The following is a 24,348-nucleotide window of genomic DNA, read 5'->3' on the forward strand; positions in this document are numbered from 1 at the left end:
GTTAGATGTCCTGTAGATCTGTAGGTGAACTCCACCCATCCAAACCGTCCCGGGGAAGGGCAGCGGAGCGCAGCGAGCTGCAGACCCGACCGCCTGGCTTAAGACACTTTCCTTCCTTCCGACTCCAGTTCAGGGTCAGGCTTTGAGTGGGGTCGTTTTCCAACCAAGAAGCAGCTCAATGGTTTGTTTCTCATTTGTGGTTTGGTGGGTTCTTTTCTTCTTTTTCTTCTTCTTCCTCTTTATCTTGTTTTAATGATTAATTTGGAATAGGAAAGTCAAAAGGAGATCAGGGAGGGAGGGAGATGAGGTGGGAGAGGACATTCTCCCCCTCCTCCAGTTTAATAAGCACCAGAGTATTCAAGTCTGTCCATTCTGAGATTCAGAGCTGCTTCCGCAGTCAGCAGGCAGAAACTAAACCTTTCTCGTAAGAGCAGCGTCGTTTTGGTTGGGGTCCCTCATCATCATCATCTTCTTCTTCGTCTTCCTCCTCCTCTTCTTCCGATGACGAGCTGTCCAGTGTTAAATCCACAACATCTGCAGTGGCCTTGCCATTCTCACCGTTACCGTTCGGAGTGGGCAACAGCCCGTTCACATCTGAGGAACCTGAGAGAGGCGGGGGAACAGAGGACTGGTCAAGGCTCAGGGGACGCCCTGGCACTCTTGGTCTCTCACTGCTGCACGGTACCTAGACAAGCCCAGCTGGAAGGGACCTACAACGATCACCTTGGCCAACCGCCCAACCGCCTCAGGGCTGGCCAAAAGCTAAGCACGTTACTAAGGGCATTGGCCAACTTGACTCTTAACACGGAGAGGCTCGGGGCATCGCCTGCCTCGAGGGAGCCCGTTCAGTGTCTGGGCACCTTCTCGGTAAAATGCTTCCTCGTGTCCAGTCTGAAGGGCAAAGGGGCACACAAAACACACTGCATCCATGCAGCCACCTACAAAAAGCCGATGCCACAAACCTAATGCTCTCTCTGGGGTCAGAACTGGCTACAGCGCCCAACGGCACCTGCACCACCCGCTCGGAAGGCACCTGCCTGAGAACCAGGAACCGGCTCAGCCGAAGCAAGAAGCTGCACGACCACACCGCCAACCCCACCAGCAGACATCGCCCCTGCCAGAGGGCCCAGCTGCACAGGCTGCCCCACAGACAGCCCTGCTCGTCAAAATCCTCTTTTCCCCACAAAAATACAGTGCTGTTCCGGGCTGGTCCTGCCGATGACATTCTGGGGGTCGTTGCAGAGGTGCACAATATGACAAACGTGTTCAAAGCCACCAACAACCCAGCTTCGCTGAATAACCCCATTTGGGCTGGGCCCTCCTCCGCAGGGACATGATGCGCCCTGGTGGAGGCTGCTCACTCCTGGAGAGGCTGAAACCGAAGGGGCTATCCACAGGAAGCTCTCCGAGAGCCAAACTCATGTTAAGGTATCACTCAGCTTTTCCCAAGCCAGTCAGGAAACTCTACCTTTGCAATTTGGGCCCATTTCCTACAGTAATTTAAAGTCTTTAGCCCCAGAGATACTCACCTAGAACTAATATTGGACACTGAGGGCTGCAGCTCCGCTCTTTCTCGGCTCTGATGGGACACCAGGAGCCATCCACCAGGTACTCTATTTCATCTGCATCTTCACATTCCGTCAGGATCTTTGACAGCAGCCTGGACAGGAGAAAAGACGCCATCTATTAAGCTCAAAGCAATCAGCAGAATGCATTTAGCGACGGGCCATCAACCTGGATCTTCACCTTAAACAGCCCTAAATTTACAAGAAATTTGGGGTTAGCAGAAGGCTGCCAAACAGATAGCCCTTGCAGTCAAGGGCTCATTTTATTTCCCATAAAACAAGCACAGGTTCTGACAGTGCAAACCATCCCAGTCCTTGCTGACAACGTACCTGAACCATGAACTAACATTTTAATTATGTACAATTAGAAGACAGCTTTGCCTCTTCACCCAGTTTCCCAAGTCTGTGGTACCGCTTCCAGCCAGACGTCTGATGCCCCATCTAGAGCTATGTCAGGGCTGGTGCAGGTATGTTCACACCAAGGCATTAGCAAAAACCAAAATATCTTAGGATATTAGGAAAAAAGCAGTTCAACAAGCAGCGCTCCCCTCCTTCCTATTTTTATTTCCCAAAAGCTCCACAGGAGCCACCAAAGCAATATAAGCAGCCTCCTGCAACAGAAAAACCCCAAATCCCAAAACATGTTCACCACTGAAAATACACCCAGCATAGACACCTCGCTGTCAGCCACCTCTCGTTGCAGACACTAACCAGAACGAGGCCCTTGCTCAGTGTCTCAGGAACCAGGTACCTGCTTTATTCTGACACGTCCCACCGTTTGCCTGGGATGTTTATTCGGACACACTACTGGAACCACAGTTCTGCAAAGCCTTGTTCACTCCTGGACTTGAGCATTTCCCTTCAGTATAAAGAAGAACTAACAAACATCTTACAAGCTGAAGAAAACTATTTGTGGCACACTAGCGGGATAAAGTTTCTGCTTTCTCCCTGCTCAAGTAGGAAATGTGTTTCCACAGATGGCCCTGTCATCCAGCCTTCAAGGCTGTGATTCCAAAAAAGCTGACAAGGCCCAGAGGATCTTGGACTGGACCAACCAACTACCTCCTCAGGAGCCTACACCCCTTTTTTTGACTAACAACATCCAGCTGTGATTGCCAGGTTCCTTCTCGCTTACTTTCAGGGAGGTCTGAAGACTACCTTCATCCAACAGAACTGGCACCGAAACCCAGTCCTGAGCACTGCAGAGCAGGGACAAAGAAATCTGCTGAGCCTTCACTAGTGGCGGCCTCCTCCTCAAGGGACACATGCATTGCTGACCTGTGGAGGTTCCACAATCCAGCCCCTCGTACCTTCCCCTTCAGTCTCAGCAGCCTTGTTAGAGATCTCAAAGGAACCGGATTTTCCTGTCTGTGTTGGCTGGAGGACAAAGCAAACAGGTTATCTCTGCCTAAGCTGCTTCAGACTGTCTAAAAAGCCACAACTCCTGGATCAAATCAGTACCTACAAACGCAGCAATGCTCAGAATATTATCAGCCTGGCCCTGGGAATATACCACCCAGGCGGAGACTTGTCTGCTCACTTCACTGCCTTGTGTGCCAAGGGAGCTGGATGCACCTGAACAATTCCTCTAAACTCTTCCTACTTTTGAGGGAACCTGCATTAGAGATCAATTAAACAAGCCACGAGGGTGGAGATCATTTTCCTGAAGCCAAGAACCGTGCATCTTGCTCCACCAGTCCTCAGGGTTGCTCTCAGCTTGGCTAGCACCACTATGGACATCAGTGGTCCCAGCCCATAAAACAGGCTCCCTGTGTTTTGAGGCAACAAAGCTTCTTCTCGGGGTCAGGTGGAGATCACTGTTCACATTAAATTCGCTCTTTGCTCCTTCCCTTACTCTTGGACAAAAGCCAGGCAAATTACTGTGCTCTTCTCTAGAGATAGCCTCTGGAACCCACATTTCTGGAGCTGATGAGCATCGTTGCCAGCTTTCTGGCTTGCCTCAGGTGGCCCCTACTGTCAGCCTAGCTCGTTCTGCAGTTTGCATACAGGACACCATCCACTGGGTCTGCAACAAGGAGAGGGAGATATCCTGTTTTTTTCAGGCTAATCCTCTTGGCACACAGCTGCATTTTTAAGCTTTCCAGGATGAAACCTCACTCAGACATACGAGCATCACCTCCAAAATGTTCTTGTACTGTTGAACTGCAGCACTCCAGCTCTCCTAGCTTATGGTGAGCCCTCTGCTCCTCTCTGTTAAAAACACAGAGCAAGCTAACTCTCGTCCAGAGATATGGGAAACATCATTCCCATACGGACTGAAAACTAAGACAAGTTGAGTGCCAAGTCTAAAGCAACCTTTCCCCAGTTCACAGCCGGAGAACTCTTGGCAGGGCTTGGGGCATGCATTTCTTGCCTCACCCTTTTCCAAATGCTGTTTGGAATTTACTTTGCTTTAATTCCCTCCTGTGCTTTTACAGGACTACTCCAGCTATGCCACATTCAAAATGAGACAGTAGAAAAAGAACATCCCTCACACGGAAGAGACAGGGGCTGCCTGGCTGGGAACACTGAGGATGGGGATGCTGGTGTGGCTCCGTCCTTCTGGCCCACTATGGGGCAGACAGCAGCCCCTGAATGGCAGCCAGACACAAACGCAGGGCTGGGGCAAAACTTTGCCATCTGCCCTTCACAACCCCACTCTAAAAGTGCTGTACCAAACGCCTGCTCCCTCCCAGCACGCCCCATTCATCTGATGAGTGCACCAGCGTCCCCTCCCACACCAAGGGGGATGGCAAACCCCAGCAGGGAGTCCCCTGAGCACCCCAAGGTCCTGCTGCAGAGGCTCAGCCTGCTGACAGGGATCGACCAACACTGGGTGTCTCCAGAGGAACCAGGGTGGAAGGCCCAGGGACCCCAGGTAGATCTGCAAAACCTCTAGCCTGGACAATATATCCAAAGCGCTTTAATTCTGTCCTTCCAGTGCATCTGAACCTCCTGCTTCCTTCCCCTGCAGGCATGCAAAACACAGAAACAGCTCCTCTCGAGGCATCCTTCCCATCTAAGATATTCACAACGGCCATATAAATTGTACTGCAACAGTCACACAGACTGTACAAAACCCAAATACTGCATTTGTAGCTCTACCTCAAGGGCTGGACGTTCTGTTTACAAGCTGGCACAGAAGGTCCCCCAATCAAATTTACAGCGTGCCAAGAACTGCTTGTGAGCTGATGAGCACCTCACACCAACAAGAAAAGATGATTTTTGATAGGAAACATTGTTCTGTTATCAGGTGCTCATAAAGTGTTTTATTCCATGCAGCATGGTATCTGTCAACCAGGATGGCTAGTTGTGCGGGTTCACCAGCCTGATGAAAAAAAGTGAGGCAGTAAGTGCTTGATTCTCAACATGCTGTAGTGTAATCCAAAAAAGTTAAGAACAACAGACAGTCCAGTCTTGCTCTAACACACCAAGACGATTAAAGTCAGAATATTATGCGCCAGCAGAATAAGGTTCCAACTTTGTTTCAAGGTGAGCTTCAATCAGAGGCACAGACCAAAAGACAAGATGTCACACCTAGCAGAGGAAGAAAGGGGTTGAGGACAGTACGGACTCACCCATCAATTATTAGCTGGTCATAGGGTGCTGGTTTGTCACACACAGGGCACATCCATGTGGGCTTTTTCTCATTCATCTGTAGGTAGAAGACTGCATCAAAGCACTGCAGATGTGCACAGGTCTCCGCCCGGCACGGGACTGACAGCCGCATCTTCACTAGCTGTTGAACCAAAGAGAAGATCAGTGATAAAAGCCACCCAAGCAATCACCAGACAGTTCTCCTCCTAAGCAAAAAGGTTCGTTAGTTTGCAAAGCTGGTCTGGCAGCAGAATAGGGTTTCTTGACAAAAACAGACTAAAACATATTGCCAAGACTTACCGGACAGATAAGAGAGACACGAACACCTGTAGTGGCAATTTCACTGTCTGGATCCAAGCGCAGCTTCTCTTTTACTGCAGTAAGAGTAGAGGGCACAAAATGTAACAGATGCAAACTTAGACCCTGGAAACATGTAGTACAGGTCAAGCAGCTCACCGACAGCCCTTGGCTGCGTATGAGTCATTTTCCCCACAGATGACAACCTCTGTCAGCCAGGGACAGAGGACATCAGAGACAGAAAACCGTTTGTGTTGGACCAGCCTTACGCAACCTGCAGCGCTCAGTGCAGGCGCTGCTTGGCTAGGCAAAAAACCTCATGGGTGGCGAGGCGGCTCGTGGTCTACAGCCCAGCTGGAGCACACTTCTTGGTCGACCAGGAAGCTCACGTTTTCACACAGACCTCCCGTCCCAGCGACCCAGCTCTGCCAGCCAAACGGCACATGCTGCCTCCCATGCAGGCAGAGCAAATGAAGGAGGCTGAACCGACTCAGGCGTCAGGACGAGGGCATGCTACCTGCTAGCTACTGCTAACGCTCTCTCAGCAATGTTTCCACCTCTTACTTACAAGCTACAGGCTGGGCAGCTGGGGTACACAGACAAAATCATGCCGCTGACCAGCTTTGTCGTGTTAATACCATACCAAGGGAGCAAACCGGGAGTTAACTTTGTCCCAGTTTGGAGAGGACTAAGTCACCCACATACCTGAACTTCCCACAGGGAGGGAAAGAATGGATGGATAGAGCCCTAGCACATGGCAGGACTTCGGGAACGAAGTCAGTTTAGACTTTACTGGTTATTAGCATAAGGATCATGGATTTTATTCCCTTCTGAGATCAGTGGCAATAGGACAGGGTTAACTGTCCCCTGAAATGCAGAAAAAGCTCCCCCTCCCCGAAGTAAGCAAACATGGGGTACAGTCAAATTGACAGGAAACCACATCCCATCATTACCCCATCAAATAAACAAGCCTCCTTTTAGTGCTACCAGGCTGTAACTCTTCAGTTTATATGCTGGCCAGCTCATTTATTCCAGCAGACTGTTTCACAGGAACTACAAGCAGACCCAGAGGTACCAGGGCAGACAGCTCAAAGAGCAAGGCAGCCATGCAAAAACAGTCACAAGCAGCGATCCAGCATGTATTTGGAAAGAATCAGATGTTAGGAAAGGAGGTAGAGAACCCTGCCCCCGCTGCTGCATCCGGAAAGGAAAACCCAGAGGAGCTGCAGGCAAATCAAAAAGAGCAGCAGATGTGCAGGTCCCACACATGCAGGTCCCACATCAAGGTGCAGAATCACCATAAAAAATCAGCTTTACACTACTACACAACTCCTAAAGAGTAGCTGCTGCTAACACTGTTGTCTGAAAAGGCCTTTGACACTTCCATCACCATTTTTCTTTGGAGCAAGTCAACCATTTATTTTGACCTTTTCAGATCATAACAAGATGTCTCCAGACAATGAGGCTACATGCAGTTTTGCAACACACAGCTCTAATTAGAGAGTGACTTCTCAGATGTGAAATTCCCACAAGATTACAAGATTTGGTGTTGTTTTCTTCACATTAGGAGTGTTTTCATCCAAGCTTAATTTTTCGTAAAGTTCTTTGTAAGAGCATTCTGTGTGCATCAATTACTATGATACATGGGAATGAGAAATGGGCATTTTCTAGGACCTCCTGATTAGAATCAAGATGCCTTAAGACTGCTTTTGGACCCACAGCCACGTATGTAAGCACCTCTGCTTTCAGACAACGTTCCTATACAGAAGTCAACAGAAGCATATGCAAAAGATGAGTCAGCCCTGAGATGCAACCAAAGTCAAAGGCTAGCTCTAGCGAGTACTGAGGGATGCTGCAACGAACGTGATATGGAAACATTCACAGAACAGACCAGAACTATAAAAGCAAAGTTTACAAGCTACTCATGCTTGCCAGTTTCAGATGTCCAAACAACTTCCAAGCAGTAACTAGGCCAAAGGAACTGAAACAAGACAACGTTCCTTTTTGGTTAAATTTAAGGTCACTAAATGCAATTTGCCTCTGCCCTGAAGTCCAGCCAGAGCTGTTAGTTATCTAACTCAGCAGAACTGGAGGCACACACTTGTTACCGAGTGGAAAAGGCGAGAAAGCTGCTTTCAGAACCTGTCTGCCGCTCTCAGATTGAGTGGCCATCCTGCACGTGCTCGCTTTGAAGGGAACAGCACAGACTGCTGAGCCTGGTGTCAAGAAGTGTCAGAGAATGAGAGGATCCTCTGCAGTTCGGGACAACTCAAAAGCCAGCTTCTGCTCAATTCAGTTAAGGTTCTGGTGAACGGCAAAAAAGGGAGCACAGCCAGCGCCTCCAGCTTCTGAGAATGGTGGATATTTAACAAATGGAAATTTTCATTTCTTATGTCAACAGGTAAGTGCTAGCTGTCAGAGTGGTCTAATATGATCAAGACTGCCATGGACGCTATTTGGTGTGGCACAGAGATACAGAAGTGTTCAGCATCTGCTGCAGAAATGCTGCACAAAGATCAAAAGTTTGGCAGAAGCAGCCATGCATTAGGTGCCTGAAGACTGGACATGCCTGAAATCATCATCTCCCCTATGAACCACAATCTACCTTCAAGATCATGTTTCTTATAATTGGTAAGAGTTGTCCATGATCTGAATAGTATGTTTTAAAGACCATTAACGATCCATTGTTTTAGCTCTCCCATGCAGCACTGAACAGTAAGAATGCTCTCTCCACTCTCTCCAGTAACATTAAATAACTGGAAATCTACCAGACCCATGAGCTGCAAGTCAGATTCTACCTTGGCAAGGTAATTTCCCCTCATTTTCAATAATGTTTTGCATTTGCCTCATACCACAATGATTTACCTGAGTGGTCTACGATAAGCATCTCTCAGGATCATCTCTTCTCTGAAGTTTTCAACGCATATGAAAGCGCTGGTGGTGAAATCCCACTGCCAGCCCCTACGATTCACAGGGGGTTGGGGGCAGCAGGACATTTTCACCAGGATCCCTTGCTCCAGAAATCTCCTTTGGAAATAGTGCGGGTCAAGGCCGAGGTGCTGTGGTAATGTTCGTCAGCTCATAACTACTCAGGTGAAGGCATGAAGGCATCGCGTCAGAACGACACTGGCCCTCAGCGGCACTCACCACGATACGACCTGGGGACAAATTCTAAATCCAACTAAAGTGATTCAGGGCTTCTGCAGAGCCACAGGAACCACGCACTGCAGAAGCACTGCACTTGCACACAGATCTGGGGCAATTTCACACGACTGACATAACAGCTTCGCAGGTCTGTTCAAACACAAAGTGTTTTTATACAACCAGATAAAAGAAATGGTATAAAACTTGGCAGCAGATCCCAAGCACATTTTGAGCAGCCTGGCTATTAGGAATGCTGCAGTCTGACAGGCATACAACGGGCCTCCCCGAGCCACCTCACAAGCAGACATACTCACCAAGAGCTTTGCAGAGTTCGGGATGTTTGATCCCAATGGTTTTCAACCTCTGCAGCAGCTCCGCTGAGGTCATCTGCCGCACCAAGTACAGCCCCACGGAATAGCTCTATGAGACAAGAAAGGGAAAGAATGAGCGAGGCTGCTCTTGTGCACTCGCTCGTGCAGTCCTGTGCAATCTCCTCTGGCACGTACCTTCCCGTAATTCCCCCAGGTAACGGTGATGCGGTTGGTCGCTGCAGACAAGTACATGAGATGGGTGAGGTTGATGGGACGACAGGGCCTTTTAGGTTCCACTCCAGGTTTGTTTGATGGATAGTAGCCCTAAGGCAGAAAGATTAAGTATATATAAATTTTTGATGCTTCTACATGGGTACATCTATTCATCAGCTTTGCTAAATTCTACTCACCTACAGTTTTCAAGGAGGGGGGTAGAAGGGAGCTGAACAGTCAGACCAAGCACAAAGTAAAAAAGGAACAAGACTTTTTGCAAGAACAGTTTATTAGCAACATAGCTAATCCATAGCTTTAAACTAAGCGCTGCACTTTTATACTTTGGCTTCTTGTCTGCATTCATCAGGAAACCAATTTCCTTCTAAATTATACAAGTCCTTCCAAAGTTGCAATGTCACACCTTCTGGCTGAGCTGACTTACCGGCACTGAGCAGTAACTATGATTCACTTTCACTGCAATGTTCGGAGGGTACTGATCCTCCTGAGGAGAACTAGTGTCTGTGTAACAGATTCTGTAAAGAAACGACACATCTCTCAATATCCCCATGCGGTTTGCATGTTCAAAGCTCTCTGCACATCAACAGGTACCAGCAGCCAACCATCACCACACCAACCCATGCTCCCTCATCTGGCCAAAGCAAAGCCAATTCCACTCGGCTCTCCCAGATCGGATGCAGACTCCATACCTGGGCAGCAAAATCTGACACACTGCTGTTTGCTATTGCAGCACTAACTCAAGCAGTACACGTAGGCAGAGGTTAGAAAGCAGAGTTTAAGATGCTTGCGTTAGGCATGTGAGCAAACAACTTACTGCAAGTTATCTTGGTAGCTACAAAAACCACACTGAAAGTTACTTCTGGTAGCGCATTCCCTCCTCCCCTGTTCTCTACCTGATGTTACATCAACCCCATGCTCAGACATACCTTAGCACAACCTGAACCGATTTCACACCGGGTTGCAACTCCCTAGTAAATTAAAGAAAAAACAGAACCTTCAGATTAATTATGTTAAAAAAAACTCAAACAAACACCACCCACAAAAAATCCCCCAGAATAACCAAAATCAGCTGTCACTTTTGCCAGGCTCAAGAGTTTTAGTTTTTGTTTGTTTGTTGGGTTTTTTTTAAGAGACCTTTAACATAATTACTTTACAGAATTTTATTTAAATTGTACAATTCTCCCTGAAACTATCAGTGGTCCTGTGATTTTTTTTTTCCCCTAATGCACCAACCTACAGCCTTTCTCTGGGTTTTCAAAACTGTAAAGGTGTTGGGTGAAAGGTATCAATTTGCTCAGCATCCTCTTGCTGATTTGTAAGCATTTACAAAAACTAGGTTTTAAGGTCAGGTCTATCTGACAGCACTCTTTCAAGATTCCCTTTGTTCAATTATTCAGCTAAAGGTGTTTGTGCAAATCAAGGAACCAAGTATTATGGCACCAGCAGAACAACTCTGAATATTGCTAACTTCAGTCAGCTACTGATAACAGGATTTCAAGTGGTATCAAGAAAGCAACATACCACAGAAAAAGGGTATTTCATTAGGAGTCTTTACACACAAGTGTAACACATACTCTAATTTTGCACAGGACACAAGCCATTAGATAAGATCCCAAAATTACTCTTGATTTGCCTGTGAAAGTGTTTCCCACTCCAGTTCAGTGTTCTAGCGTACATGTTTTGATTCTGGCAGTGGAAGGGATGGAACCTCAGTTCAGCTGACAGACAGGAGCTGATGTGGCAGTTTTAGATCTGGGGGGAACACATCTGGATACCACCCACAAGCAGTGGAAGATGATGGACCTGCACTGAGTGATCATTCAAGACAAGGAAAAACTTATTGTGACTCCCGATACGAAATATTTCAGTCGTGTTACTGACAGTGAAATTTTTCTCACAAGTCTGAATATATGGAGAAAAGAGCATCAAGAATCAGCTACAACACGTGTAGTCTTTTATCACCCTTAAAGACTTCCGTAGTATATGATTTCCTTTCTGTTAAGTTTTCAAACAGCTTCCCATGCACTGCTTCTGTTGACCTACTGGGATCACAACAGTAATCAAGCACTGCATATTCAAGAAACATCGTATTTCTCCAACTCTATGATAACAGTATGATTTTACCATAAAGAGAAATATTTAAAAGGTTTTACGCTTAGCTTTGGAGGACCTCTTCTGCATCATTGTCCTTTCACAGCGGCAAGGACAAAGGGAGCAGGTCAGTAAAAGAGGAAGCGTTCCTGCCTGCACTGACATCTCTTAGGCATTTCATTGTGTGAATCAAAAGTTGCATCACGACAGAGGTCAGGGTAAATCCTAATCGGTGCAAGATGTTTTCTTATGCAGTTACTATAGCATCCTTTACCACAAGGAATCCTTCTTTCAGATGCAAACAACGTTACATGTATAGCTTTTGAACTTTTAATGCAAAGAAAAACCTGCAAATATTCACAACACAAGCTCAACAGAGAATTTAGGTCATCAACGATTCCATACCGCTTTTCCTGCCCAAACGGACTATTCAAAAGCAAGATTAGAGAAGCAGAAGTGAAACTTAGGGACTTAGATGGGTAAAACTGTACAGCTCACCTCCCCCAGAGCTATCTGCTTCACATGAGAAGTAGCCTGTTTGCTAATATTTTCAAACAAACCGTGTTTCCTTGCAGAGAACAAAAGCTTCCACAAAGAGGGAACGTGGAGGAATTATACAACTACATTTTCTTGAACTGTTAATACCCAATGCAAAGTACCTGGAATTTCGGATCAACTCCACTTGTCTTGGTGTTAATGCAAAAATGCATGGACTTTCCTGAAGCTTCTCATTATTCTGTGGAACTGAAGAGGAAAAAGAAAAGATTGTACGTCAAACTGATAATATCTAGTTGTTCTTGCATTGCTAAGCACAAGGTGATTTTTTTATGTTCTGAGCTATGTTTATTTCCAAGTCTTGTTTCCTCCCATTCTGCACAAGAATCCCAAACATCATGTGTTTTGGTAAATCTACCATTGATTACAGCTTTGCTCATTTATTGCTTGCCTGTTTCGCTAGTTAGCACACCAACAGTCCACAGTGGCTGTGGACCTGCTTTTTCTTTTTTATTTTTCCTCCCCTCAAATAATCAATGAGCCAACAATCATGTGTTCACATAAGAACAAACCATAAGTGATATCACAATGTGGAGACTAGAACCAGAACTAGAAGCAGAAGAAGAAACCTATGCATGACATGAAAGCATGAAAACACCAGACTGATCAGTCTGATTCTGGAAAAGAAAGGAAACAACAACAAAAAGATCAGCTTAGATAATTAAAAAAAGCATCTTGGAAAACAGCTGGAAGAGACAAAACATGACTTACAAACAGGTGACCTTGAGGGTGTATTTATAGGTAGGGCGTTAGAGCAGTTCACTTTCAGGAATACTGAACAGAGAACCCAGCATTAATTGTGGCTTTTTATCCATTGATAATTTTAAGGTCAAATGCATTTAACGTGGTTAAAATGAAGCTTGAGATGTGAAGAACTTACGTTATGATTTCTGCTCCATACCTTTTATTAAATTCAAACACGTTAAGTTTTATTCTCAGTACACGTTTCCAACTGAAGTGACCCTGAGCTGGTGAAAGTCACAGGACAGACACAAAGAACATGAAGTGATAAAACAGCTTTTTTTTTTTTCCTCCTTTTTAGCAAGATTTGGGTGTTTTTCTTTGCATCACTTCAACTGCTAGTTTATTCAAAGCCAACATACCAGAATTTGAGAGGTAGGAAAGTGCACTTTATTGTCTATGAATAAGACGAGATGAAGGAAGGATAAAACTTCAGCAGCTCTAAGATCCTGGAAGACACAGTGACAATCTGATTCACTGACTACAGACACTTTCCTTTGGTAACTCAGCTTTTAAAATGAAGAAAGTGCTTTCAGAAATAATAAAAAAAAGGGTATCTTTATGGACTTTTAATTTAATTCCAGTTTCCACCCAGATGTCTCTTGACCAAAACAACCAGTGAGAAGTAAAGCATTTCATAAAGACTTATTTTTAGAAAGTGATTAATTAAGAACAACAATTGTTTTAATATTGTTGCTTAAATAACTGTCTATAGATATGCTGTTCTGCTGATTGTTCAGCTACACAAAGACAAAGCAAACGTGATTAGGAAAACTGAGAAGCTTTTCATGTTTTAGTTTGCATTTATATCAGCTCACTCTTCCTTTAAAAAAAAAAAAGGGGGGGGGCGGCACAAAAAAGGCTGAAAGCAGGCTGCCCACAACACTGGCTGGCACTATCAAAGGATGCCATCAGTGATGGAAGTCAAACCCTGTGAAGTATCCACCAAAATTACTATCACCTTGCCAGAAAAATTGTCTAGCATCAAAACCAGCACACTTCTGAATTGCAAACCAGGTTAATTTGCTCGCTTCTGTGACACACCAAATAGTTGCTGACAACACCTGAAGTGAGTACTGCTGGAGGCTGAAAGACTACCACTACCACATACGGGATGTGACGGCAAGTTTGTACAGCAGCCCTGGCTGCAAGGCATCAGCTGCCAATGGGCTACACAGCTTGACTGTGTGACACCGTTGTGGGAGAACAAAAAATACAGTCAGGTGCTGATGTTTCTCTTCAGCTACTTTACTAGCTCTCCTCTTTGTGTGTGAAGCAAAATGAGCAGCAGCGGCATGTGCACCCCATTTTCTTTATTTCTTAGTGTGAAAGTCTCTTCTCCCGGCAAAAATCGAGGGGTACTTCTCAACTGTGCTCCAGAAAGCTGCTGGAGAGTCACAGAAAGCACTCCAACATTACCTGGATAAGAAACAGCTGAAGGGAAATCAAAAAGACATGGACTCAGGATGTGTCCATTCATACCTTGTTGCCAACAGCCATCAGAACTGGATGCTTTGGAGAAAAGAGCAAGAGAGCATGCCCTGAGAGACTGGAAGAAAAACCTCTCCAGGACAGACCTGCGTCAAGACCCAATACTTCAATATCTTAATGCTGGAAAATAAGCCCAAACTCCAGGAGATACAACTTTAGGGTACCTAATCAGCTGTTCATTTCTTTACTGATCAGCCAGAAAAAAATTCACAGTTTTTTAAAGCTAAATATTTTAAGATAACTGAGTTTCATCCTTTTTCCAGGACAGATGCCTCAGCACACAGCTCAGCTCCTGGACTTGTAAGACCGCTGCTGGGATCGATCTATTTTAACAGTTGACAATAGCAGGAAATCAATTTTTAAGACGGAGCTCGATCAGCAGTCCTCAGAATGAGTCAAGACACGAAACTTCCAAAACCCAAAAGGACTTGGCAAACCATATTCAAGACTTTAGCTCAACGTAGCTGCAAATGATTCCCATTCTGAGAAGGCAACTTCGCCAGCAGCTCTCCATCCTGCAGGCCAGACCTGCCACTGATTTCAGGGTTTTAGGGTTTACCTGCACCAAGGTGTATTTTTGTTTTGTTTTGTTTTTATTTTAAGGTGTAACATTCCTCACTACTTTACCTACTGGTCAAACTCACTAAAAGCATTAATACCCCCAGGAAAGAGCAATCATATTGTCACCACTGTGACCAGAGATCCCAAAGGTTGATCAGGCAGAGATCAGCTGCTGGCAGGAGACTTCTGTAGGGCTGAGGAGCTTATTGTGAGTCCTCCTTCACACCCCCACACCTCCAGAAGAGCCCACCTCAGGGCACAAGACAATACACGGGTGGGCTTTTCTTTTTTCCTCCTTGGCTATGGGAACTACTCTGACTCGACTGAAGGGCATTGGTGTTCATGCAGGTTTGGAGAGATGAAGTTGATTGTATGGCATCTTTTCAGAAGCAGTCATTTTAATGCATACCATGGTTTGTTTAGGTAGCTATAGCAAGTGTGAGCATGTGCTTTTGTGGGGATTCCTTGGAGATCGCTCAATGCAGCCGTGTTTGCTCTGCAGTTGGGAAAAGGCAGCTGGCTTTGCCACAAAATCGGTGGCCCTGTTTACAGTCACTGAAGTCCAGCTTCAGAGGAGGGGACTGGAGCAGCAGTTTTACCACCCACACATGAGAGGGGACCAACACCACCCTGCAAGACAGGTGTTATCAAAGGGAAAAACTCAAAACAAATCCCGATTACATTGACAGTGGCAGGACCTCCCAGACTACATGGCCTTGTGCTCCCACAGCTGCACTGCAAGCTCTCCTTTGGTGTGCCTCCAGGAGAAGATCAGAAGCTTCAGTATCTACAGCAAGTACAGGCTGCCACAGCTAACATTCACAACAAAAAAAAAAATCATTCAGAATGCCTTACAGCATGCCATTACTGTCAAAAACTGTATTCACACTGCTTTACCCAAAAAGGTGCCAGAGGATAAGTACACTTATCAGCAAGGTGCTCAGAAACCACAGAGCTCACACAAATACTCCACTTGTTAGCTACTTAAAATACAGTGCAGCAAAGATATTAGTATTCACTCCCTCTAAAAAGGTATCTGATCAATCTTAATTTTAAGCCTTATCTACCCAAGAGAATTGCGGCAATTTCAGTAAATTAGAAGAATTCTTTCATGTTGACATCCTTAGACCAAACCAGAAAGCTGCAGCAGAAGCTGTTTTCATGTAGATAACTCAGATGCTAAACTCAATACCTAAATTGTGTGCGCAGTTACCAAGTATGAGACATTAGCTGGTTCATAACGGACCTAATTTATCTGCTTTTAGCTGAAACCACCTTTGTCTATGAGTATAATAGTAATTTGATAGTTCTTCAGGGAATCTGCTTGGCTACAGACCAAATCAGGCATCCTCACCTTTGATCTCAAGGCAATAGCCTCAAAGAAGCAAGAGAGCCTTTTTATTAAGAAAGATGCTTCCAACTGGAGCCTGGAACACATAAATTAACCTTCCCCTACTCCCACCGCAGCTATATGCTTAAAACACGTCTTTGGTAGCCCAGCAAAATGGGGTACTACAACAGCATCTGGGTGTTTCTAAACAGATCCAAGGTCTTAAATCTCTCTTCAGGCACATCCACCATTAAGGAGTTTCTGAGGCTGACGAGAAGCTTACACTTGGTCCAGACACGGAATGGGAAATCTGGGCAACAAAGCATGGATCTATGCAGCTTCCATACGGAAAAACGCTTGATTTTCCTCAGAGCGCTTTGTCTTACCATCCTTCCACACTAAGCAGAGCCCCATGTAAGCATAACTTCTAATGTGGAAGTTATTCCAGCACCTGGCTGTTCCAGGTAGCAAGGGGGAGCAGCTGATACCCACAAAGTGTTGAAATCACCCCAGTTTTACAGAGAAACAAATGCTTATTATTCACATCGGCATAGGCAGAAGGAATAGTTACTGGTCACCAGGTTGGGAAAATTAAACAAGCGTCTAGAAGACATTGTTAGGTGCTGAACAGCTGACTGGGACAATGGAGACTGAACATCTGTTCATACCCAGCTACTCACCACCATTAAGCAGAAAACATTCTCATCAAGAGGGAGAATGAGTCAAATATGCTTTAGGGAACAAGCTGACCCGAGGGAGGTGTCGGCTAACAGAGGTGAGATACTAAATTTAATGAGACCTCGGTTCTGATCTGATGTAGAAGATTTAATGCCAACTTTTAACAAAATCTGTTAATCACAGTAAGTACACCACAGCTCTTTGCCTCTCACTGGATTTTCCCACGTCTCAAAAATTTCTTTTCCTTCAAAATACATTTGCGTTTCTGACTAACAAATGCCATCCCACATTTAAGACTGAACTAACCCATTCTTCAAACAGCATTTAAAATTTTTTAGCTTTACAGTGGCAGCCACCCCTCAACGACTTTAATGGTCACAGCAGTAACATACTTAATGCCTCCAAATGAAGACAAAAATTACATAAAGTCTGATCAGTCCTTTTTTTTTTGTACCTGCACAATCACATCTCCATCTTTTTTTCCCCCCCTACAATTCACATGCACATTTTTTTCAGCAAACCCAGACCAGCTTCCCAAGCTCTAGGTTCATTTAGTAGTGAAGCCTGATATTACCACACTGACTTTATGAGACACTGAGGCTGAGCAGACTACAGTGATACCTCTCCTCCGTATACACTGTCTTCGCTACAAGAACGCTATATTTAACATCAGTGACAACACTCGCTGTTTCTTAGAATTAAGACAATGAAAAATCAGTCTCCTAACCCTAGGGGTGGGGGGGGAGGGGGAGGGGAAATCACCTCTTCCAGTTTTCCTAGCCTAGCTGCCCCTCAAAATATACACCATCATGCACAAATAATTATGACAAGCACAAAAAAAAAAAAGGTCAGAAATACTATTTCATGTGTACATCCACCCTCTTTCATCCATAGGGGGCTTTAAGTCAGGTATTTTAAGCACTGAAAAACAGCATTAGTGTAGAATATGCCAGCACACGTGCGACACCAACACAGAAAGATTTTCCTCAATATACTGCCACATTACAGAGATGGAAGACAGATTATGATTCGCAACATAGCAGTATTTCCAATGAAGGATATGTAAACAACAGCCAAACAAGACAGGCTTTCAAATTACATCTCAAAGTGACCGTGTTTCAGGTCTACAGCAAGGGAAAAACCCCTAGATCTAAATATTCTTTAAATTCTAAGCATGAGGGGAGAGAGGTGGGCATTCACCACCATGTTAATCAGTCTCTCCTTCTGTCACACAGATCCTTGAAAACACTGTCACCTTTTTGACACTTACTAGGTTCATTTTTCTTCTCCCGGATCGAATCCATCATGAATGCACCAGCATATTGAAAACTCACCTAATTCTGTTGGCTTCAGCAGTTCATCCAGGGTTGTATAGAAGGGAAGTTTCACCAGTCGAACTTCAGGCTTCGCAACTTTGGGTGGCAACCTTCCCAGTCCATTAAGGTACTTGCCATAGAGTGCAGGATAGTCAATATTAGTAGTGGAGATAGAAGTCCGAGCAACGGTGCTCCCGCGGTCATATGATGAATGTATGGAGAGTGCCTCAGGAGACCGGTGCTGCTGTGGCTGAGGGTGTGTGACTTCAGAGCTCTTCTTGGCATAGCGAGTCTCATAGAGCTCCTTAATTTTCTTGAAAACCTCAGGGCTGCAGTCAAATTGAACCAATTGCAATGCTCTGGTGACTAGTTCGTGTTTAAGTCCGCTTTTACTCCTGCCAACAAAACCCAGCAACATCTGAAGATCTGAGACTCGGAAACTCATCACCATGTTCTAGGGGATAAAAAATTAAGAACATTCTTACAGTTATAAAAATTCAAAGTGTCAGTTCTCACTATACTCTATAACTGGAATCCAAAATATTAAAAAATAAATTGCTTATAAGACAGACACCAAACTTTCTGTTCAAATCAGCTGTTATTCACCTGATTAGCATCCCATTTCCTAGCTACCTGTTTGAGCAAAGCAAATACAGAGGAGACCATCAATTGATATATCACCAAAATCAGAGGAACACCACGATAATCATCAAACTAGTCAAAAATAATTTGTCATAAATGTTAAGCGTACTCAAGACAGGTTGACTGGAAACAAGAGTGGCCACAAAGGAAAACATCTCAAACAGCAGGCCCCCCTCCAAAACAGCATGTCAACTGCTTTACCACAGAGGCTCAAAGCATCCAAACTTCCCAGGCAGTTTTGGGTAATAAAAACTTCATCAAAAATGGTATTAGTATAAGGCAAAGGAAGAAAGCGAACATGAACTGGAAGTCAGGTGATATTTAAGTGAACTGGGGCCACCAACCCTTTCGCACTGTATTTCTGTACAGGCAAAAAACCCTCAGAAACCTTTCAACATATACAGGATCTTTAAACATATAATGTATTTTAGGCTACGGAAAGACATTAAAAGACTGTTAAAGAGAGAAATATGTTTCCCTGAGAACAATGCCTCCAAATTCTATTTGGGTGCTTTGCCAGGTGCTCCCCCATGTTCCCTACCAGCAGCCGCCTTGCTGTTGCACTGGTATTACCAATTTCAGTGTTTCGATAAGCAGTAAAATAGCACCTTCATCTTCAAAAATCTACTCTCTTGCTGTGGAAACTCAGGTGGCCTGCAACTGTCAGCAAATTCAGAGACTATACTATACCATTCAACAAATTTTCATCAGATTAAGAACTAGAAATTATTTCTGTTAAAATTACTGCTAGAGCCTGGTCAGACTTACGTTTCAGTTCTCTCTTACAACAAAGCAGCCTTGTGAATGCACAAGACAAGCTTATCAAGTACGTATCTTTGAAAATTCAAGTTGCCCTGAAAATATATTTGATAGGTATTCATTCAATATCCTTCCTGGTTTGTGGGAAACACAAGAATTCAAGAAGAAACGCAGCCACCTCACAGTAAAAACCAAAACATAAAAAAAACCCCAAAGCAGCAGAGATACAGCAGGTCTCTCTCTTCCCAAACCTATACTCCACTCTTGTCTGAGGATTAAATAAATAAATTTTAAAAAAGCATAAAAGTCAGGATTTCTGTGGAAGTTAACAGTAGCCTTATAATTTCCTTCAATAAAGCAGATACAGATAATTTTTTTTAATTTTTTAAAAATTAAATTACTACCAACTCCAGAAACATTTAACAGCTGTTTTTGCATGTGGGGGAATTAGACTAGAGAGAAAATGCCATTTTATTTTCTCCTTTTTCGTGAAATCTGTCATTTCTGGAAGCCCAAAAGATGTTACATAAACACCACTGTCTGTAGATAAAATTTTTGGTAGCTGTGATGTGTCCCAAAATACCTTTGGTGAGAGAGGGAAAAAAGGTAGGTAACTTTAAAGAGGAGAGAAAGGATGTTTAATTGCTTGAAAGTCAGGATTCAAGAGATCTCGATTCCTATCGCTTCCTCACTACATACCACCCAGGCAATCTTTGAGAAATCTAGTTTCTGTATCTCAGTGTTCTTCAGCTACAAAATGGAGAAGCGTATTGTCCCCTCTGAGACACTTTGAGGATAAACAGCATATTCGCAAAGATAAACACATCAAGGCAGCAATGCACACCAACAGCATGGCACCAGGGAAGTCACAGTAGTGCAGCAGACAGGTATTCCTGCACTCCCTGCTCCTACACCACTGGTCACTTGGGACTGTTAGGGCCTAAAGCAGAGTTTGAGCTTGCAGTCTTCTGCAGTTTACGTTTTGAAGGATTTAAGATCCAGAAGGATGACCAGATTTAAGCAGTAACAGAAGAAAAAGCTTCAGACAAAAAAGAACGTCACTGAGGCTTGGACCTGCATGATAATATGAGCAGTAGGGAGATCACCACTGAGATCGTTAATGCTAAAGTCTATTCCTCCCCCTGAGGAAACCTGGCGTGCAAGAGGCACAGAACCCATCAAACACCCACTACGGGGGCAACCACGCTGCCTTGGAAGCGCATCTCCTCCTCCGGAGTCCTGGGCTCAGCACACAACACTGAGAGGGGCCCAAGAGCAAGGAAAGGCAGTGCCTCCTAAAACAAGCCTCTCCAAATCTTATTTGTGCGGCCATCCAGCCACATCGTCACCGATGAGCTGATCCTGCAGGCATGAAACACTTCCCAGCCGTTGGCATTGCTCCAGAAGCGCCCTCAGCACCAGCCTCCTCACGATGTTGTTAGATGAAGCCCACTCAAGTGCCGCCAGCTGGTCCTCCACACTGCTGGGCACCGACAGCGGGACACAGGGAAGTCCCGGCTCCCAGAGAGGTGCCAGCGAACAGCGAAAAGGGGAGATCCGAGGTAGAGCAGGGGGCCTCTCCCCCCCCCTCCCAAGGCACAAGATGCCTTGGAAGCCCCACACAACCTCGGCCACGTTTGCTGCAAAGACCTTTCACTTCACCCCGCCACGGAGGCCGCCCCCAGCCTCCCCGCCAGAGAAAGCCGGGAGCTCTGCCCCTGCACCGGGCACTGCCCGTCCCGCAGCCAACCCCAGCCACGGCGGGGCCGGGGTCACCCGAGCCCTCCCGCCGGGCCCGTCCGGACAGCCCCGCTCCGCCAGCCGCGCCCCCCCGCCGGCCCCAGGCGAGCGGCCGGGCCCCGGGCACCACCGGCCGGGCCTTCGCGAGGAAGAGGCGAGAGCCCGGTGAGCAGGGGAGGGAGGTCCGCTGGGCAGTGGGGGAGACACCTGCGCTAATTAACCACTGGGAATTAACGGCGGGGGAGGCCGGGGCCCGGTGCGCCGGCCTGGGGGCAGGCGGCTCCCCAGAGCGGCGAGCCGGGCCGGGCCAGGCCCGAGGTCCGGCGGGGGCCGCGGCCAGGCCCAGAGCCGGGGCGGGGCAGCCCCTGAGGTAAAACGCGGGGGGGGGGGGGGGAGGGGGCGCAGTCCCGGGGCGCCGCCCCCCCGGCTCTCTCCACCAGGGCCAGGGCCGAGACCGTGCCGGCCGCCCCCCCGCGGTCCCCCCGGGCCGGCAGCCGCCCCCCCCCCGGCCCTGCCTGGCCCGGCGCAGGCCCCACCGGCGGGGTGGGGGCACGGCTCACTCACTTTCGCCTCCACCAGCTCCGCCGCCATCTTGGCCTCCAGCGTCCACCGCGCCGGGAGCCGCCGCCGAGTCACGTGACGCCCGCGGCAGGGGAGGGACCGCGCCAGGCGCGCGCCGCCCAATCCCTGCGCGCCCTCCTCTCCTCAAGGGCCGCGGCCCCGCCGCGCATGCGCACTGGCCCCGCCCCGCCTTCCCGCCGCCCTTAAAGGGCCAGCGCCGCTGTAAAGCGGGGTGGCGGCCCCGGTGCTATGCCCCACGGGCGCGGGGTCGGGGCTGCTCCCCGCGGCGAGTGGGACTGAGAGTCAGCGGGCAGGCGGCGGCGCGGCTTTCCCGGGAGCGGTGTATGGTGCCCCCAAAATGGCGTCAGGTGGATGCCCAAGGCCAGGCCCCACCGCGCCAGGTGTCGGCTCGGGCCTGCCCAGGGTCCCGCTGCCTTGTGCAGGCCTCTCCGCCGGGCCCTGCTGGCCCTCCCCACTGAGGTCTGCGCTGGAGGCAGTGGGCCCTGGGGGTGGCACTGGGGAAGGGGCTCCCCCCGCTCCCGGCCTAGTGCCAGGGGCTTTGCTTTAGCCCTGGGACTGGAGCACCCTTTAGCCTGGCACCCTGCGGCAGCTTTGTCCAGAAACTGCCAAGCACCAGATCCAATCACTCCTGGTTTTGCTGAGAAATGCTGTGGAAGAGCAGGTGGCTGTTGGGGGCTTTTCTGAAGAGAAAACACTGCGGAAAATCCCAAGCGTGGTTCTGGATGGGTGCCTTAAGAGAACCCCCCAGGTCACCAACCCATCCATCCTCCTCCTCACCCCACAGCTGCCTCCACTTGAACTTTTCATGTTGGATCTTGGACCCCAGAGCTGCCAAATGCTCCAATGGCCTCTGTTAAAGGATGCCACTTGCCCCTGCGTGCCTGCTTCAGCGGCCTTGAGAAGCTCCCACCTGCAGACATGCTCCCTGCCATGGCACGCGTGGCATCTTCTGGCCAAACCCAACTGTTCCATGGCGATGGTGGCCCAGAGATCCCTCAGCTCTCCTGCACAGGTTTGTGCCCCCCATGGGTGCTTCAAGAGGAGATGTTCTCTCCAATAATTCATTTCTTATTAAAAATACCTTCTTTGTAGGTAGAAATTATTTCTTCTAAGCCTGATACTGTTCCCCCTGAGGTCTGGCTGCTCCATTTTGAAGCAGCAAGTGCACAGCGGGGTCCTCACCAGCTCTCGGCTGAGTTACCAGGAGGTAACTGCAGTAGTCAGGGTGAAATGCTGCACTGGGAGAGGTTTTCCAGCACATTCCCTTCCCTGTCATCAACCTCATAAGCTAATTAAACAAAAAGGCAATTAGCCAGTTTCCTAGGCAGGCTGGTATGTTAATCAGGTTCCCCAGTGTTCCCTTCTAGTCTGGCAAAAGCCGGTATTGGTGCTAAAAATTCAAACGATTGCTATGGAAACCCCAACAGCTGATAACTCATCCTGTCACACCAGGAGAGCAGGGGGCCAAATCTCTCCTGGGTGTAGCTCCACCACCATCCTGCCAGTCCCTGCCTGTGACCAGTGGAAGGGACATGTGGGCTGGGGATGTGCAGAGAGAATTTGGCAGCAACCACAGCTGCCAGGCGAGGTGGCGTGGGGACAGAGCAGCTTGGATTTGTGTGAGCATTCTTACGCTGCAGCCAATGGAGGTGGAGCAGTGGCCTCCTGCGGTGCTGAAAAGAAGGAAAAACCAGCAAAATATTTATGCTGTGGAGATGGAGGTTACATTCCTCCTGTCTGGGGTCCCTCTGTCCTTGCACATAACCTCCCTTTGACCTGTTCCTAACTCTGGTAATGCTCTTCACCGCACAGAGCTTGAGATTCCCAACTTGCTGGGACAATTGGACAGGAGTCTGGCCCTTCCTTCCCACGCTGGGTTGGAAGAAACTGTCCTGAAATCGCGTGTGGGGTCTTCCTTGGCCTGGCACAGACATTCCGTGCCCTTCGGCAGGATTATCCTGGTCTCTGCCCTGCTGCAGCACAAAGAACCACGCTGTGGCCCAAGGAGCAGGTGGGCCGCTGGGCTCCCCAGAGGGACCCAGCAGCACAGTCCGGGGCTGCAGGATGAGGCCCCGTGTGCGGAGCAGCACCGTGCGCCCACCCCGGGACCCCCCCGGGACCCCCGAGATGTGGTACGGGGGCGATGAGGGCAGGCGGGGACACATCGTTGCCCGAGTTCTGTCGCTGTATGACGGCCTCCTGCCCGGGAGCAGCCCGGGGCCGGCAGCCCGCAGCAGGGTGCGGGGTTCTGCGGGTGCTCCTTACCCCGGTACACTCCCCGCCGGGGCCCCCGCCGCGCTCCTCCCGACCAGCAGGGGGCGCTGCAGTGCCGACGCCCCTCTTACGGCCGCGCCGGCCGGCGCATGCGCAACGCGGGGACCCTGCGGGATCGGGGCGGGCAGGGGGCACCGGGCGTACCGGGCAGCGGCGGTGCCCGAGCGGCGTTGGCAGGATCCGACGGCGGTCGGTACAGGTGCTCGGGCCGCGGCTGACATCGGGCTCTGCCCTACCGCCTCCTGGGCTCTGCTGGGGCCGGCGGCGGGGACTCTCATCGCTCTGGCAGCGCCGCCGCCCCGGGCATCACCGTCCTCAGCGACCGTACCGACCCCGGTCCCTCCGGGCCGGTTCCCAGCCGAGTTACCGGCAGCGGGTGGGAGGAAGGACCTTCCCCCGCGCTGCGGCCCGAGCTAAGCCACGGCGGGGCGGCGCGGGAGCCG

General features: G+C 48.1%; 1 protein-coding gene across 1 annotated transcript; it reads right to left on the reverse strand.

Moving 5' to 3' along the window:
• Positions 1-111: 111 nt before the first annotated feature.
• Positions 112-21,731, reverse strand: PIAS4 (protein inhibitor of activated STAT 4). The gene is made up of 11 exons (XM_040592165.1): positions 21,614-21,731; positions 17,927-18,362; positions 11,896-11,980; positions 10,072-10,113; positions 9,570-9,660; positions 9,110-9,238; positions 8,918-9,023; positions 5,463-5,536; positions 5,144-5,304; positions 1,530-1,660; positions 112-603 (listed from the first exon to the last, which is right to left on the reverse strand). Exons 1-11 carry the CDS (start codon positions 21,638-21,640, stop codon positions 398-400), a joined length of 1,488 nt encoding a protein of 495 aa, XP_040448099.1. The 5' UTR covers positions 21,641-21,731; the 3' UTR covers positions 112-397.
• Positions 21,732-24,348: the final 2,617 nt, after the last annotated feature.

This window comes from Falco naumanni, chromosome 4 (assembly GCF_017639655.2).
Source record: "Falco naumanni isolate bFalNau1 chromosome 4, bFalNau1.pat, whole genome shotgun sequence".
NCBI classification, from domain to species: Eukaryota; Metazoa; Chordata; class Aves; order Falconiformes; family Falconidae; genus Falco; species Falco naumanni.